Raw genomic sequence first — 18,121 nt, 5'->3', positions numbered from 1 at the left:
CAACAAAACAGAGACAATTGCTTTTGTAGGATATGATCTCAATATCTATGGCCAGTGATACTGAGAGAGGCAACACATACCTCAGAATCAGGATTTTCTCTCAACAGACTATGGCTTCTGAGAGAGCTTCAGGTCAGCCATGAGGGGCTATTTAAACGCCTTCACTGCAGAGTTTTTGTTGTTCTTCAGGCTGATTTCCCAGATCAGAAAGATACTTAAGAGAGTTAGGATTATGTATTTTGTTTAAACAAACAAACAGAACGAAACAAACAAACAAACAAAAAAAAACCCAAAAAACAAAAAACCAACCAAAAGACCCCCAAAAGTTAGGGATAGGCAGCATCTCTGAAGGTCTATTACTGCCCCAACCAAATGGCAATTGATTTTAGGATTCAGCATCTAGGTGGATTAAAAAAAAAAAAAAATCAAAAGGCTGAACGTGTGCATTTAATCAATTACTTTTACTTTTTAATCCTCCTGGTTTCTGAAACCATCCTGGGCTGCATGTCATGAACCATGTCACATAATTTTCTGTGTATTGTACACGGTAAAATAATTTAAATTACCATAGTTAGTGATGTGGGCTACACCAGATTCTCCTAGAGTTTTGGTTTGGTTTGGTTTTGATTTTAGTCCGGCTATATAGCCCTCGCTGTCCTGCAACTCCATTTGTGTCAAGCTGGCCTGGTACCTATCGGTACCTAGCTCCTAAACCCTAAATTCCGGTTTTGTCCTGTCACATCATTTCATCACCCTTCTAGCAAACAAGTCTGAGAACTGACTGAGAGAGGCCAGGTTTGCTGGGTTTGCAATGCACCACACTCCGACTCAGCTTTCAGAACTCTCCTGGCCCCGGTGCCTTTTGGGATGTGTAGTCAGAGAGGATTTGAGGCATGCCGGGAATAGTAGTTCTCTGGGGCTTCTCCCGGTGGCGGGGCTGCTCGCGGCGTTTTGGGGGGCTCCTGGCCGAGGTGATTGTGATTGTGCCAGAAGAGCGCGTCTGGGGTCGACATCCTCGTGACCGCTCGTACTGAGAGCGGCGGAAGCCAGCGCCGGCGTCCGTGAGTGGGGCGAAGGGGGCGGGCGGGGCGTAGCGGGCGGTGGGCTTCCCGGCGGGCCGGGCGCGGCCTGGCGGCTGCTCTGCAACCTCTAGCTCGGGGACCCTCCAACAGGCTCGGCCCGCCACGGAGCGCGACTGGGCCCAGACTGCGGGGCTGGAGGCCTGTGCATCTTCTCTAGCATCTTAGCGATGCGGATCTTAAAATCAACAGCCGATACTTAGCAGTCTAGTCTAACTTAATGAATTAGCGCATCTGATACCAAGTTACAGGCCCCTTGCACCTTCATTGTGCCTATGGTGCAGATGAAGAAACCAAGGCACAGTGTGACCCGAGCATTCGCTGAGCCTGGATAGGAGCCGTGGACTGGAAGCAGAATTTACTTCCCATCTGTGCTGCTTGCTATGTCTTGTCACTTTGGGTAGACGGGAATCTCCTTGACTGTCCACCTCAGCCACGTCGACAGCACAGCCCCACCTCTGCTTCACAGAGGACCAGTTCCAAGAATTCCCAAACAGCCAACACTCAAGTTCTTGAGGTACACAGACACAGCATTGGCAGAGAATTTGGACACATTATCCTTTGTACTTTGAATCAATCTTATCCAACCTTTTAACATTGCCACGGTTTTTGTACAAGGCGCTAACAGGCCTGTAGGTGGGTGTGGAGGGATCAGTGTAAGAAAGTAGAAGTGTAATTAATATACCGAAGGGATATGACAGGCTGGCTTGATCAGCATTCTTATCATTTGGTTTGTGGTGTTTACAGTGGGTGGCTTTTTGGGGGGATCTTAAGACCACTGTGGGTGGGTTTTAAAACTTAATTTATTTTTATGTGTGTTATGTTCGTGTCTGTGCCCATGAGCACACAGTATCTCAGGAGGCCAGAGAGGATATTGGATCCCCTGGAGTTATAAGTAGCTATGTGGGTACTGATAATCAGACTTCTCTTCAAACAAGGGAAGTGCTTTTAATCACCAAGCCATTTCTCCAGAACCCCTTTGTGGGTGGCTTTACCCTCCTGGCTCTAAGCCTCCCCTTGTACCAGAATTCCTTACTACACCTTTTTCCTTTCCAGGCGTACTTGGTCAGCACTCAGCTCTCCTTTGGCAGGAGAACTAAGAAGGGAAATGGCTGTGGATTTGCTGGCTGCCCGAGGGACGGTAAGTGAAGCTTGTCTTTCTGTAAATTGCTTTCTGACTCAGATGTGGATGTGTTTCCATTTTTTGCCCTTGTCACTTTTTTCCCTTGCAAAATTAGCATTTAACAGGGACATGCAAACTCCAGTTTGGAGCTGACCTGCAAGGAAAAAAAATACATAAATCTCCCTCTTACACTTTTTAAAGGAACAGACCTAGCTACAAAGAATTCTACCAGGTCCAGAATACATGATACCCTATAACCACCATCTCATAAAACCTCCCAGGTGCTTTCTTTTTTCAAATGGGGGATCCTTCAGGTGGAATGTGTACTCCATTTTGTTAGCCAGAGAGGTATGAAGGTCTCTCTACCAGCAGATCTCTCCTCTGGCTTGATCCCAGAATTCTCTCTCCTCCCTGATGTCCCACTTCCTATTTCCTGTCTAAGCCACAGGCCATTAGATTTATTATCGATGGGTGCCACATCCATACAGACATAAGACATACTTTAAAATATCTTCTGTGGCCTCCAGTTTCCAGGGAAATTGGTCCTTTCTTTTGGGTTCTTAATTTCATTAGTAAAAGAATCTAGAAATCTACTCAGAAGGAAGCTTGAAGAACATGTTATTAGAGTTTGAGGAACGTAACAGGAAAGGCAAGCTGTAAATCCTGGCAGCTGCCAGGAGGAGTGAGATAGGGTCCAAGAAAGAGGCAGGTTCAGCAGTAGAGGTCCGCAAGCTGCCTGACGGGCAAACTGTCGACGTTAGGTCTGGTTCTTCCACCCAGCCCCTCTCTCAGCAATAAGACAGGGACTCAAAATATATTTACCAATACCTCAGCCATAGGCTCCACCCTGACTAGATCATAACTAAAATAACCCAAGTTTTTTTTTTAAAGATTTATTTTATTTATTATATATATAAGTACACTGTAGCTGTCTTCAGATACACCAGAAGAGGGCATCAGATCTCTTTACAGATAGTTGTGAGCCACCATGTGGTTGCTGGGAATTGAACTCAGGACCTCTGGAAGAACAGTCGGGTGCTCTTAACTTCTGAGCCATCTCTCCAGCCCCCATAACCCAATTATTTTAACCTACGTTCTGCCACCTGGCTGATTACCTGTGTCCAGGTACCCCATGTCCGCCCCATCACATCTTCCCGAGTGGATCTCTCACCTGGCACTATCCCAGAATTCTCTCCTCCCAGATGTCACACTTGCTATTTCCTGCCTAAGCCATAGGCCATCAAATTTATTACTTGGGTACTATATCCATACAGACATAAGATATTCTCTCTACAGCAAACAGTTGTGTGGTGGGGGAGGTAGCTTCTGAGAGTAGGTGAGGAACCCCAGAATGCCAAGGATGTTTAGGATTTGGGCCAAAAAGGAAAAAAAAGTAAACAGGAAAAGTCACAGTTTTTGGAATAACTCTGAAAACTGGGCAAGCTCCAAAGTGGTACCTGATGGAGACCTACAAGGTGCTGCCCAGAGGCTTCTGGGAAGGCTGAGTACATTATTTCACTAAGGGATAATTCGTCCTCCTGGCTTTAGCATGTCTTCAGGTGAATCGGACTTTGGGGGTGAGAAGGCGGATAGAGGCAAACTGGCCAGGTGATCGACAGACCCGGCCTTATTATCTCTAATCTTTCTTATGTGTATGGATGCTTTGTCTGCATGTATGTCTATGTACCATGCGTGCCAGTTGCCCATGGAGGCCAGAAGAGTTTGCCATATCCCCTGAAACAGGAGTTATACATGGTTGTGAGACCCTGTGTGGGTGCTGGGAATTGAAACTGGATCCTGTGAAAGAGCAGCCCTAAGGACACAGTAGTTGGTAAAGTTCAGGCTAGCTGAGACTTGTGAGGTCTCCATCCAGGGCTAGAGGTAGGGCGTGTATTCTCTTCACCAGAAGAAGGAACACTACTAATGAGTCTTAGTAAAGCCAGAGCATTCATCCCTTTTTCATTGGGTAATTTAAATCCCGAGGAGTGGCAGAGCTAATGTTTCCATTTGTAGTGCTACCAGAGGAATGGGAGGTGGGGCCTAAAGCCAGCCGAGCAGGATGGTTCATCCTCAGCGGTCTCTTGTGCTGGGAAGCATTCGTGAACCCCAGAAGACCACAGAGGAGCTGTTTCCGATGTAACAGCATTAGGGTCTCTTTATTACGAGCTCGGACTTGGGCTCTCCTCCAACCCAAATGCTGACACAGCAGGACAGGAAGGGAAGGCGGAGCAGCCCTGAACCCTCAGCAGGACAGAGTTTTATAGGAAATGGAAGTCAAGTGAGGGAGGATCTATCCCAGTAAGCATCTAACTGAATGTCGTCTGTTGTAAGCCGACAAGTGTGTGCTCTGAAGCAAGACCGTATACAGTTACGAATGGATTACAAATGGCCTGAAAGAACATCTGGAACAATCTGGTTAATCTTTGATTGACAGTTGTTAGGAAGTATTGAAGGGGTAACTCTGGCCAAGGACAAACTGTAGGGTCCTTCCTGGTACGTGGGTACAGCTTAGGTTCTGTTGTGCGTCAGGTTCTCAAGCTTTTTTTTAAAGATGGAGGCTGGTCCCAAGATGGAGTAGGTTTGGCCTGTCACTTAATCCTTTTAACTCTGTCAGGGCTTAGCCTGTTTCTCCCATAAGGTTAGTGCTACATTAGTGACAAACACCAACAGAATACGGTGCCCAACAGTCCCAGCTCTGGCCTGGGCTACCCTCTGTCCAAAGTGGGGATTCTTCACGAGAGCTTTCTTATCCCAAGGGTGTATAGACAGTCTTCGTTTTAGGCAAGGGAAGTTAGGGAAGAGTTTGTAATTGTAGTGTAGCTATTTCCTTCTGAACGGTAAGCCACAAATAAACTCTTTCTTCCAGAAGTCATGGTGTCTTATCCCAGCACAGAACAGTAAATAAGACGCCACTTCACAGGGTCATAGGAGGGAGCTCTTCCTGGTCGGGAAGTACTGATAGCACATTATTCAAAGAGTATGTGAGGTGAGAGGTAACGCTACCATCTTGAAAAGGGACAGTTTGCTGCATCTTCCAATCAAAAGTGCATGGCAACTTTGACCCAACAGTTCAGTCTATTCGAAGTGATTCTCCACCTTCCCAATGCTGTGACCCTTTAATACAGTTCCTCATGTTGTCCTGGCCCCCAACCATAGACTTACTTCATTGCTGCTTCATAACCGTAATGTTGCTGCTGTTATGAATTGTATTGTAAATACCTGATATGCAGGCTCTCTCATATGTGATCCCCAGAGTGGTCACAACTCACAGGTTGAGAACCATTGGTCTATCTTACTCCTACAGGTGTGTTCTGTCTGGACATTGCTGGGAGAATGATCATTATGTAGTGTTTGTGAGAACAATCAGAGAACACTTATCTAATACTCATCTGCAGAGTCTGGAGATGGCTCCATGGCTGAAGTGCTTGCCACACAGGCATGAGGACCTGAGTTCAGATCCTGAGCTTCCTCATAAGACACTGGGCCTTAGGGTACTAGGAGGGGGGGCCAGGAGGACCCTCTGTCTCACTGATCAGCTGACCTTGCTGACTCAGGGAGCTCCGGGTTCAGTGACAGGTTCTATCTCAAAAAATGAGGTACAGAGCAATAGGGGAAGACACTCACCATCTGTCTCTGGCCTCCACACACATGCACAAGTCTGCATATAGCATGTACAGGCGAAAAATAAAGACATAAATTTTCATCCGTAGGGATGTGGTTACGTAACTTACAGAATCTGTGGAGTGAAATGTACTGTGCAGTTGAAATGTATTGAGGCAGTTTTGTGAGAAAGCGGTTTACATAAGAGTCACATGTCACTGTCATGTAATGTGTGAACCATGCACGTAGTTCATGTGCCTAAAGCTTTCTAGTAATAATGTTAAGGAAGTACACAGTAGCAAGTAACTTAGTGTTGTGTTTAATACAGTATATCCAAATTATTGAGATACTGAGTGTGTGTGTGCAATTGCATGTGTATACTTATGTTTACAGGTATGTGTGGATATGTGTGTGTAAACCAATCTGTTAAACATTTATATGCACAGCACATCTCACTTAGAGTAGTCATGATTTGTGGTAATGACCTCTCATGGTTGCTGTTCATCATACTGAGCTGAAAAGTCATAGACAAATTACAAAAAAATTTAAAGTAGACCAAAAAATATTACATAGAGAGAAATGTTGACCATTGGCTTTTCATCAGAATCGACAGAGTTCAGGAAAAGCCAATTGGCATTTTAGATGTGGAAAGAAAGTCTGTATCCAGTGGGGGCAAAACAGAGCATTCCCAGACAGACGGGAATTCAGCTCGCTTGTTGTCAGATGAACAGGAAATACTTGAAGAAGTTGTGGTAGCTAAAAAGGAAATTGTGCTGCCTGGAAATTCAGGCTAAAGCATTAGAAAGGTAAGTGCATGAGTGGGAGGACCTCTTTAGAGGGCTCCCCAGACCAAGATCCTGGACACAGATCCGGGGATGCTGGAGGAAGGCCCGGGGGCCCGGTGCACTGTTAAGAACGATCATAATGGAGTCTGGCCTCCTCCTTCAGTCTGGCTGTGTTGTCTCCTTGGCCTTTAAGTGAAAGCTGCACAGAGAGCAGGCGTCTGCTTGGTGCAGTCTCATAAACTGGGGGCTGTGTCAGCTGGGAAGATCAGCAGCCGCAGAATAAGGAAGAAATGAGAAAGTCCTGTGTACTTGTGAGTTTCTCTATTTTGTGAGAGAAGGAATATGTTTGCTGTGGAGAAGAAATAAGAATGTGTGCTTTGATCTTAGAAATTCCTGGTATTTCAAAGAAGTGTACATTAGCTACTACTCTTCTTGTTGCTAGGACAAAATACCTGACAGAAGCAACTTAAAAGAGGAAGAATTTATTGGCTCATGGTTTTAGGGACTACAGCCCATCATGGCAGGAAAAGGAACACTGGGCTAGGACAGTACCAATGTCCACTACAGCTTGTTCACATCTGGATAGGTCAGGAAGTAGAAAGCTCTCACTGAATCAGAAATCGTATCACCTCCAGGACCCACCCCAGTGACCCACTTCTGCTGGCCAGACAACAGCTCTAAACTCCTACAGTCTCTCTAAACAGTGCCCTAGGCTGGGCACCAAGTGACCGTTCAGACAACTCACATCTAGACCTTTAAGCCCTAATATTAAGGTTGATGTAGAAGTTTACTTAGATTCTGCCTGGTTTTGTGGTTACTGGGGACTGATCCTAGGGCCTCGTATTTAACAGGTAGATGCTCGGCTACTGAACTGTCTCTTTAGCCCTAAATTGTAACCTGAAATATCTTAGGGGCTGCGTGTGTAGCTCATGGGTAGAGCACATGTTTAATATGACCGAAGCCCTGGGCTTCATCTCCAGCACTGAAAACAAATCTGAAAGAAAGAAAGAAACACATAGAAAAAGTTGGGAGGATGTTAAGAAATTAGTGAAAAATTGCTTTCCCCATCCACAAACACCAAAGGATAATTAGGGAAGTATTCTGGGTGTTCCGTGTGTGCCCTGAGTAGAAGCACGCATGTGTAAGGCTTGTCAGAGATTGTTTGTAGCTTGTCTTTTCACACAGATCAGTAGTATGTTAAGGTGGAGTCTGGTGCCGGGTACAGACTTACTGGCTTTTGTTTAATGGCTGTACGTATGCATTTCCAGTAACAGTGTATTATTGTTTGCATATCCGTTGCCGTATTAATAGACACGTACGTTATCCTTACATTTTCACCTCTGTGTTATTTCTTTTTCTGTGCAGCAGTTTACCACAGATTCACTGTTTAGGACAGCACACATTGGTTGCCTCACAGTTCTGAAAGTCTGAAGCCTTACACTGTTTTATTGTTAAGCTGTCCACAGGGCTGGTTAATTAGATACCGGGAGGAAAAATCTGTTTCCTTGTCCTTTTCACTGCCTAACGGTTAGTCACCATGGTTAGTTATGTCACTGCTTCTGTGACCACGTGGGCTTTGCTTACGCTGAGTCTTTCTAATAAGGGCCATCGTCACTGCAGCTCTATCTGCATGTTAATCTACATAGTCTGCTCATGTCTCAGTCCTTAAGGTAAACAGAATTTCAGAGTCCCGTTCCTTATGCATGTCACATTCACAGGTCCTGTAACCAGTGTGCCAGGAACCAGTAACTAGAAGTAATGTTGCATTTGATACCCAGAGGGAATGCACCCACCTAGTACTGATATTGTTGCTTGAAGCAGAGTCATTCCCAGTGGTAAATGTGCAAGGCTAAAGTGACACGACTTCCCCATGTTGATGGATTCTCAATAAAATACCCACCCACAGTATCGTTCCAAAGCTCACCACCTTCATCTGGGTTACAGACAGATATCTTTTTCTGGCTTGCACTCTCTCATGTTTGGGAGCTTTTGGGAGCTGTTTCTTTTGGAAAAAATTACCTACCTTCCTATCTATCTATCTATCTATCTATCTATCTATCTATCTATCTATCTATCTATCTATCTATCTATCTATCTATCTATCTATCTATCTATCTGTTTGAGATAGGGTTTCTCTGTGTAGTCCTGGCTGTTCTGGAGCTCACTGTACAGACCAGGCTGGCCTGGATCCACTGCTTCTGCCTCACAGGTGCTAGGATAAAGACATATACCACCACCACCGCCAGGCTGAAATTACTTTCTTAGTGACTCTTTGGCTTTTTGGCATACACATAGTTTGCAAATCCTTTTGATTTTCATATTGACTAGAAACCCGTCTGTAGCAGCTCAGAAGTCTGTTTACTTGGACTCAAACCCTAGCTTTACCATTTTCCCAGTATTCCCTTGGGAAGGCTACTAGACCTGTTTATTTACTTTTCGATTGTGTGTCTATGAACCACAATACAAGTGTGGAGGTCAGAGGGCAACTCTAGGAGCTGGCTGTCTGCCATGTGCTCAGGAAGGATTAGACTCAGGTTGGCCAGGCTTGGCAGCAAGTGCCTTTACCTGCTGAGTCAACTTGCTGACCTGGTTGTTTAGCCATTCTACACCTAGTGTTTCATTTGGAAAGTGCTTTAACTCTAGCTTCCTCCCTAGAGGGTCTTCCTAAGATTCAAAGGAGACAGTGCATGCCAAGTTCCTACAGCCATCCCTAACATATTTATTGAGTAATGATTTCTTTTCTGTCCAGGGATCTCTTCCTGTTTGGTTGGTATTTTCCTCAGCTTTCCTACACTGCTCTGCATGTGTTCTGATTTATATTGGTCTTCTTCCTTTTGCTTAGATTTTGAGTGTGGGAAGGCTATGCTTGCTTAGAAACACTTTAAATTCTAGTATGTATGTATGTATGTATGTATGTATGTATGTATGTATGTATGTATGTATATGAGTACACTGCTGTCTTCAGATACACCAGAAGAGGGCATCAGATCTCATTACAGATGGCTGTGAGGCACCATGTGGTTGCTGGGATTTGAACTCAGGACCTCTGGAAGAGCAGCCAGTGCTCTTAACCACTGAGCCATCTCTCCAGCCCTTCTAAGTTTGGATTTTATATGCTACTGTCAGGGATTTTAATGCCCAAATCCCCACAGCTTTGACTCCAGGGGTTCTCAATAAATACTTGTTTACTTAAATAGTTAATAACTTTCCACAAAATTATATAACTAGATGATTCAAAATACTTAGTATTTTGGGTAGATTTAATTTCTTGGTGTGTACCCAGTGTCACCTTCATCCAGATGATGAAGATGATGGTCTGGGGTAAGGAGGAATGGGTTTGCTATTCCAGGAGCCTGTGACGTTCAGGGACGTCGCCGTGTCCTTCAGCCAGGATGAGTGGCTGCACCTAGACCCTGCTCAGAGAACCCTGTACCGAGAGGTGATGCTGGAGAACTACAGCAACCTGGCCTCGCTGGGTAAGGAGCTCCCTGGGGGCTGAGAGTCTGCCACGGAGGCACGAGATCCCTACCTACCACCTGGCTGGGAAGGGTTTTCTCTCATGAGCAGTGTAGTAGAAGAACGTCTGTGTCCACTCCATTGTGCTGCAGAGAAAAGCCAATCTCTGTGGAGTGGAAAGTATACTTTTTCTCTGACATCTTTTGTTTCCGTCTTTCTTTGCCCTTCCTTGCACCCTACTGTCAGACCATCTTCTGCCACAGGCCAGTGACTAAATCCCAGTTTAGAATCTGAAATTCATATAAGACATTTAATTAAGTGTTAAAAACCGTCCAGGATACCCTGTCTCAGAGAAGTTCATTTCCAGGACCGTGCATTAGGTTTGAGTTGGTCCTTGCTTCTTGTCCTCTACCCTAGATTCCCAGTGTCCCCTGGGAAGTGATTAACCTGTGTTAATCCACTGTAAAGGTCAGGTGAGTGGCTTGTGAAGTGACTCTGGGATCACCATTCGGGCCATTCATCCCAGCTCTGTTCTCTTTCCCGTGAGCAGGGTTTCAGGCTTCCATACCTCCCGTGATTGGCAAGCTGCAGAAAGGGCAAGACCCTTGCATGGAAAGAGAAGCCCCGGAAGACGCCTGCCTAGGTGAGTGAGCGGTGGGAAGTGGAGACACCGGAGTCTCCCTGAGTGTGTCGTGAAAGGGCGGTGGAACAGTGATGTGGAGAGGCGTGGGGCCTCTTGTGCTAAGCGGGCCGCTTGTTGACATGCAGCCATCTAAATGCAGTGATGCTCTGCGAACCCATTTTCAGTTACAGATTGAGTGAGGGAGGCTCAGCGTCTCTTAACAGGAACTCAAACTAAATCTTTTCACGTAGAGTTAGAGCTAAACTTGGGGTTGGGGATACTCAGACCTTCAGGACAAATTGACTTCACAAACTTAGATTTTCATAGGATTCCTACAAAGAGAATGCAGTCTTCTGGTGCCAGCTACAGAAGAAATGAGTAAATCATTCTCCTCTGGCCTAACAGAAAGGTGGAAAGGGATGAGAGAGAGCAAGAAAGCCTGCCATTCTTCCAGTCTGAGGAGAGAGTGGTGCGCACGGCCAGCCCATTCTGTAGTCTTCATTGTGATTGATGCTTTGAACTTAGATGAGAACTCAGTTGTGTTTGGGGCTGGTGTAATATTTAAGATGCAGATGCAAACATCATCTTTTTGATAAACCATTTTCCCTCTCACAGGCTGTGATGAAATTACAGTGGAATGTGAAGTCACACTTTTAAGAAAAACAATTAAATACTTTACAGTTGTTGACTGTGGGGTTCAGAGGATCATGAGGGAAGGTGCAGTGAGATTGGCTGTGAGCAGAAGGAAGCGAAGGGCGCTGCCTGCCCGCTGCCATGGGTGCAGCGTGGGATGCGGAACTGAGGGATTCATGGTGCTCAGCTTCAGCTTGTCACTTCACAGCGTCCCACGCGTCCTTAAGTCCTTCCTTCCCTGTCTGGACTTCTGCAGTGTCCTCACCTTCAGCACTGCTTCGTCTAGTTCATCCTTCCCTACTCCTTAGCCCTTCACCTCTGATCAGCCTACTCTCCCTCCAGATGCAAGTCCAGGTTAGGGACCAGGCTGCACCAAACCTCTTTTCTAGGTGTTGCTGCCACTCTCGTTGGCTTTCTGATGCATCCGTGTCTCTTTTCTAGCGAAGGAAGAATTAATTCTTCCAATTGTTTTCAGATTTCCAGATTCAGCCGGAGATAGAAGCATCGTCCCCTGAACAAGACGTTTTTATTGAAGGACCATCTCGTGGGCTGCTAGAGAATAGATCTACTAAGTGTGCTTACTGGAAAATCAGCTTTGGAGAGCTTGTGAAATATGAGAGGCTAGAGACAGCTCAGGAGCAAGAAAAGAAAGCTCACGAGGCAGGGGCAGCCTCCCCCAAGGAAGTCACCAGTGAAGATGGAATTCCCACAGACCCTGAGCTCGAGAAGCCCTGGTTCATGAGTAAAGCACGAGTTTCACAAGAGACCGATCCCATAGAAAGGGTCCCTGGTATGTATCACACTTCAGAGAAAGATTTACCACAGGATTTTGATTTAATGAGAAGCTTTCAGATTTATCCAGGACAAAAACCTTATGTCTGCAGTGAATGTGGGAAGGGTTTTAGCCAAAGTCTTCATCTTCTAGAGCACAAGAGGATTCACACTGGGGAGAAACCTTACAAATGCAGTGAGTGTGGGAAAAGCTTCAGCCATAGATCTTCCCTCCTGGCTCACCAGAGAACCCACACCGGAGAGAAGCCGTACAAATGTAGCGAGTGTGAGAAAGCCTTCGGCAGCAGCTCCACACTCATCAAACACCTGAGGGTGCACACCGGAGAGAAACCTTACCGCTGCCGGGAATGTGGGAAGGCCTTCAGCCAGTGTTCAACCCTCACTGTGCACCAGAGGATTCACACTGGGGAAAAGCTCTACAAATGTGCTGAGTGTGACAAGGCCTTCAACTGCAGAGCAAAGCTCCACAGACATCAGAGGATCCACACGGGTGAGAAACCTTATAAATGTGCTGAGTGTGGGAAAGGATACAGCCAGTTCCCATCCCTAGCTGAGCATCAGAGACTCCATACTGGAGAACAGCTTTGCCAGTGCTTACAGTGTGGGAGAACCTTTACACGTGTGTCTACCCTTATCGAACACCAGAGAATTCATACTGGACAGAAACCATATCAATGCAACGAATGTGGGAAGACCTTCAACCAGTATTCCTCCTTCAACGAACATCGGAAGATTCACACTGGGGAGAAACTTTACACATGTGAAGAATGTGGGAAAGCCTTTGGCTGTAAATCAAACCTTTATCGGCATCAGAGGATCCATACTGGTGAGAAACCCTATCAGTGTAATCAGTGTGGAAAGGCCTTCAGCCAGTATTCATTCCTAACGGAACACGAGCGAATCCATACTGGAGAGAAGCTCTACAAGTGTATGGAGTGTGGCAAAGCCTATAGTTATAGGTCAAACCTCTGTAGACACAAGAAAGTCCACCTGAAGGAAAGGCTCTATAAATGGAAAGAATACGGCACACCTTTCATCTATGGCTCATCCCTCGCTCCATATCAGAGGTGTCTGAAGGGAGAGAAGCCTGAGGACCTTAATTCATCCCTCTGATCCAGGACACAAGCAGAAGAGGAGCAAGTAGAATGCAAATCACAAGAGATTTATCCTTTTCACTTGGACAGCAATGGTTACCGCTGAGCCAGGGACAGCAGATGTACAGAGAATGCTGACATCAACCATTTAAAGACTATTACCAAAACTGTTAAAAATTCATAGAAAAAGTATGAAAGGCCTCATTTACAAACCAAAACATAAGTAACTGTCGCGTATAAGCGTTGTTTCATGAGAGGGTCTTCTCTCTCTGAGAGCTTCTATGTTATGAATTTTCTTTTCAAGGTAGTCTCTAATATAGTTAATAATGTGGAGAATTATGGGGCCTCAGACCCTAAAATGGTGAGCTGTTTCAGGGAGAATTCCTATTCAGACAGATCCACTACAGAGGAAAAGAATACTTTGATTTGTTGTGTATCAACAATAAAGCTCTTTATGAATTGCCCCTTATACAACATACCTGTGTGTATGTATGCACATATATTCATATATACACATTTAGGACTTTTATGTATATATGGCCATGTCACTTAATAGTGGGGATAGATACAGGCGTCATTAGAAAAGGCTTCATTAGGCACTTTCATGTTTATAACAATATCATTGCTCCTACACAGCCTAGATGCTCTGGGTCAGCCAATCAGTGTGATCTTGAGGGGATCAACATACCATACTTAAAAAAAAATGAGTTTATAATTTAATTACAACATTTCTCCCTTCCCTTTCTCCAAACCCTCCTATACACTCTTCCCCACTCTGCCTCAAATCCCTGGTCTCTCTTCTTACTAATTGTTATGCATGCATATAGCCATACTTTTTATAGTAATTGTTTTTATTGGTTTGCTTGGTTATTTTAGGTAGAGTTTCACTACGTAGCCTAGGATGGCCTTGAACTCACATAGACCAGGCTGGCTTTGAACTTGCAGTCTTCCTGCATTAGCCTCCCACATATTGGGATTAAAGGCATGAGCCATCATGCTTGGTGTAAATTTTTTTTAGTAGAATGTGTATATGCTAAGGATAAAAGTATAGTATAGCAAATGAGTAAGCTGGTAATGTGGTTTGTCACCATCACCATGTGTCATGTATGTATATAACTGTGTACTGTGATGTCGTTTGTCACCATCACCGTGTGTCATGTATGTATGTAACTGTATCTGCTGTGATGTTGTCACCATCACTGTATGTTATGTATGTATATATAACTATATGCCGTGATGTCATTTGTCACCATCACCGTGTGTCATGTATGTATGTAACTGTATGTGCTGTGATGTCGTTTGTCACCATCGCCATGTGTCATGTACTGTATGTAACTGTGTGCTGTGATGTCATCTGACTGCCAGCACAGAGGGTTTGTTTGCACAAATTAGCAATGCATTGTGCCTAAGAGGTTACAATAGTTACGAAGTCATGGCAGCTCTGATATATTGGACAAGTAGGGATTTACCAGACTGGTTGTAGTCTAATGAGACCATTGTGATAGATGTCTGTCATAGGCCAAAACATCATCACAGGCGAATGGCTGCATGCACACACTCACATATATGTATGTATATGCATGTGCCGGTGTATATACATATATATACAAAGAGTTAGGACTTTTTTTTTCTCTATAGCCCTTAGTGATTAAAAAAGATTCAGTTTACTAATTTAGAATTTACTGTTTCAAATTAAAATTTTCTCCCAAAGGAGACTTTTTCTGACTCTCCTGTGTCTGTAGTGGGATCTGGTTTGAATCTAGCTGGATAGTCTTACAGTGCGATAGAAGTTGGCCTGAACAGACAGAAGTGGGCAGACTGTCATCCAGACAGTGTATTACGCATTTTAGAAGGCCAGTGTTGACAGAGTCTCCTGCTATGAACAGGATCAGAGAGACTTTAACTTATAACCTTTTAAGAATCAAAGCCTTCAGCTCTGATAGTCTATGATAGTTATAGGTTCATTTCTATCCTCAAGGCTCAAGAACACTATTTGTTTTGTAATCTGTTCCAATATTATTGCTCGAATGTAATCAGTTGTCTTTAGTTTCCTCTAGTGTTGGTCTGAGTAGTAGAGTTGAGAACATGATCTCCTTCTATCTCTGATTCCTTACCTGCCTCTATACGTAAATTCTCAAAGCCAGCAAGGGTCCAGGTGAAGTGTCGCTTTGGTATGTTTCCGTGTACAGCGGCCTTTCTTTTACACAACTTTTAATACTTTTTTTCCGTGTAGTGCTGACGACTGAATCCAGGGCCTTGTACATGCTCAGGAGATGCTCCACCACCGAGCTGTACCAGCAGCCCTCAGGATTTAGGTATGTACAGATGAGTATTTTATATTAAACAATCTACTCATTATTTTAATATTTTATGTCTCCCCTAGTCTTAGTTCCTTCATTCTTTGACTTACCCCATTGGTTTGTCATTTTAGAAATTGCTCTAGGAACATTAATTAGACCCTTCCATCTGAGCAAAATATTAGAATTAAACAGGCATTCAACACTTAACTGACTTCTTTTAGCTCATCACAGTAGTTGTATGTGTTTAAATGTATTTGCAAGAAAAGTAAGACTCCAAGGGAAGCTGCGAATATCTTCTTGTACCTAGTGAGCCTGCTCAGTGCCCACTACACTGGTTTACAAATGCCATTGCCTCCAAAAGGATTCAGGACTCCTTGACGAAATGAACAATGGCATGTTTGGAGTAGGAGGGGAATGTAAGTGCACCTATAGGATATTTTTATTACAAGACATCATTTTAGGGTTATCGATATGAGTAGACACAGGGACTAGCTTGAAGGTCCATCCTTTGATCAAACTTAAGGCACTTCAAACCTCAAAATACCCATGACAGGGTTGGATATAATATTTTCTAAAGGTTAAGGGAGAAAAGCTTTTTATAACATTTGAAGAAAAGCATCTTTTAAATATATACAAAGCAATAAATGAAAGCCATTTAACAACGGTCATTATCATTAAATCTAGCAAATGTTGATTGACAGTAAAACCTACTGCATGAAAGACAGTTAAGGAACATTGCATAATCCCACAAGAGTACAGCGAGGAGATGCAAAAGAAGCCCTGGCTTTCATACTGAGATCTGCAGGCAGAAGTCCCCTCATCACAGCGGCCACTGTGGCTTCCCCTGAGGCCGTAGAAGCACATTTTATTATTTATGATATCCTGCCAAACCAGTTAGTAAATGTCTATGGAAATACCTTCTCTAGACTTATCTTCCTGCTTACAAAGAATTAAGAGTAACATGGTAGATTATATGGCAATAGACAGATCTAGAGTTTGAGACATCGGAAATGATCATTAAGCTGTACTTTTCAAATAGCTAATATGTTAGAACAGAAAGATGCCTGAGACAGCCACGTGCAAAGTGTGAGCTTTTATTGAGAAATAAAATCAGAAGGAACTATAAGACATTTGGGGGATATTAAGGAAATACACAGGTAAAAATAGGTGTTAGATACTGTGGTATGCTTCCTTAGACTAGGTAAAGTATTGACTTTATATTTCCCTATCATATGCATGCAAAAGTTTTAAGTTGACAAATCATAATGTCTGCAGCATATTTTAAATTGAAACTGTAGGATCCATCAGTGGTTGTTGAATTGTTGTGACCACCCTTTAAACTTGTCTGTACCTATGTTTCAATGTAATAAAAGCTGAGGCAAAAGTGATTTGTAAAGTGCTGAGTGTGAGCCTTCTCTTCAGAACTCCCCCTTTTCAGACTTAGAGAAGCTGGGTACGTTTGTAATCAGAAATGGGGGGTTTGACTCCCTTTTAAATGGAGTAAGCATAGCCTGCCTTCTCTCCCATCGAATGCAACGGATACTCAGGCCAGCTGTTTGGATATCCTGAAGAGTAACGACAGCAGATTAAAGAAGGAAACTCATTTGAAACAAACCATCAGGGCATTTCCGTGGAGTATGGTGGCTGAACAGGCCGGTCACGTCTTTAAGCACTGACTCTTCCCATGAGCCAAAGGGGTCGGCAAGGTCTTTGTGACGTTTTTAATGTTTCTCTCTGCTTGCGCTTGAAGGTGGATATATTCCTGTGGCATGAGACAGAGAGAAGAACCTAAAGCCTTGGGTTTATAATCAAAAGATCAGGAGGAGACTCTTGGGATAGAGTGTATCAGATTAAAAAGAAGCTCAAAAAGCCATCTGCAGTTTTGTCCATACAATTGTGGTGGTCATCACGGTCAGTGCACACATGAACTCACCCTAGCTAGTACTCCGTCCCCACTAGCATTTTCCAGAGGTACAGAACCAACAGAATTCAGTCTGTATTTCAATAGAACTCATTAGATTGGCTTACATGATAGAATTGGAGTAGTCCAGCAATAGCTGTCTCACTCCAGAGAGGCTGAGAATCCAATCTAACACCAAAGAGGATTCCTGAAGAGCCACTGGTATTTGGTCCTCACTGGAGAATCCCACATGCTTCGAAGCAAGCTAACCTAGTCTTACATATGCAGCAGCAAACAAGCTGTCCCAAAGAAGACGGAAGGTGAGGACCGGCCCCTGAGGTTATCCTCTGACCTCCATATGCAGGCTGTGACTTGCATGCACTCATGTTCTCTCCTATCCTCACCTCTAATTTCTTCTGAGACTTCTTTGACCCAAGCATAATTCAGAAAAGCATTGCTTCAACCTCAAAGGACCAAAGACATTCCCAGCTGACTTCTAGTTTATTTCAGTTTTTGGTCTAATTGTTTTATTTCTATTCGTAATTTACTGAGATGTGTTTTGAGGTTCAGAATGTTGCTTGTTGTGGTAAATATTTTATTGTCGGTTTAAGAAGATATTTATTTTCTGTCTCCCATCTCTTGTTTGTTTTGAGTTTCCTATCTCTGTTGTCTTTGGAATCTGATAATCTTCCTACAAACTCCCAGACTTCTAGTTGTTGAGTCCTGGACTCTGACTT

The 18,121-nt window shown here is 44.0% G+C and overlaps 1 protein-coding gene across 1 annotated transcript; it reads left to right on the top strand.

Moving 5' to 3' along the window:
• The first annotated feature begins 9,904 nt into the window (after nucleotides 1-9,904).
• On the top strand, nucleotides 9,905-16,880 carry Znf354c (zinc finger protein 354C). The gene is made up of 3 exons (XM_032911810.1): nucleotides 9,905-10,063; nucleotides 10,594-10,686; nucleotides 11,774-16,880. Exons 1-3 carry the CDS (start codon nucleotides 9,919-9,921, stop codon nucleotides 13,201-13,203), a joined length of 1,668 nt encoding a protein of 555 aa, XP_032767701.1. The 5' UTR covers nucleotides 9,905-9,918; the 3' UTR covers nucleotides 13,204-16,880.
• The last annotated feature ends 1,241 nt before the right edge of the window (nucleotides 16,881-18,121 follow it).

The sequence above is a fragment of the Rattus rattus genome, chromosome 9 (assembly GCF_011064425.1).
Source record: "Rattus rattus isolate New Zealand chromosome 9, Rrattus_CSIRO_v1, whole genome shotgun sequence".
Lineage (NCBI taxonomy): Eukaryota > Metazoa > Chordata > Mammalia > Rodentia > Muridae > Rattus > Rattus rattus.
Note: the sequence above shows the minus strand (reverse complement) of the source record. Positions and strands in the feature narration are given on the sequence as shown.

Excerpts from the sequence above, each read along its gene's own strand:
- Znf354c (XM_032911810.1), top strand. The coding sequence starts at position 9,919 with ATGGGTTTGCTATTCCAGGAGCCTGTGACGTTCAGGGACGTCGCCGTG. Across the intron at positions 10,064-10,593 it reads CAGCAACCTGGCCTCGCTGG|GGTTTCAGGCTTCCATACCT; the intron begins GTAAGGAGCTCC and ends TCCCGTGAGCAG. Across the intron at positions 10,687-11,773 it reads CCCGGAAGACGCCTGCCTAG|ATTTCCAGATTCAGCCGGAG; the intron begins GTGAGTGAGCGG and ends AATTGTTTTCAG.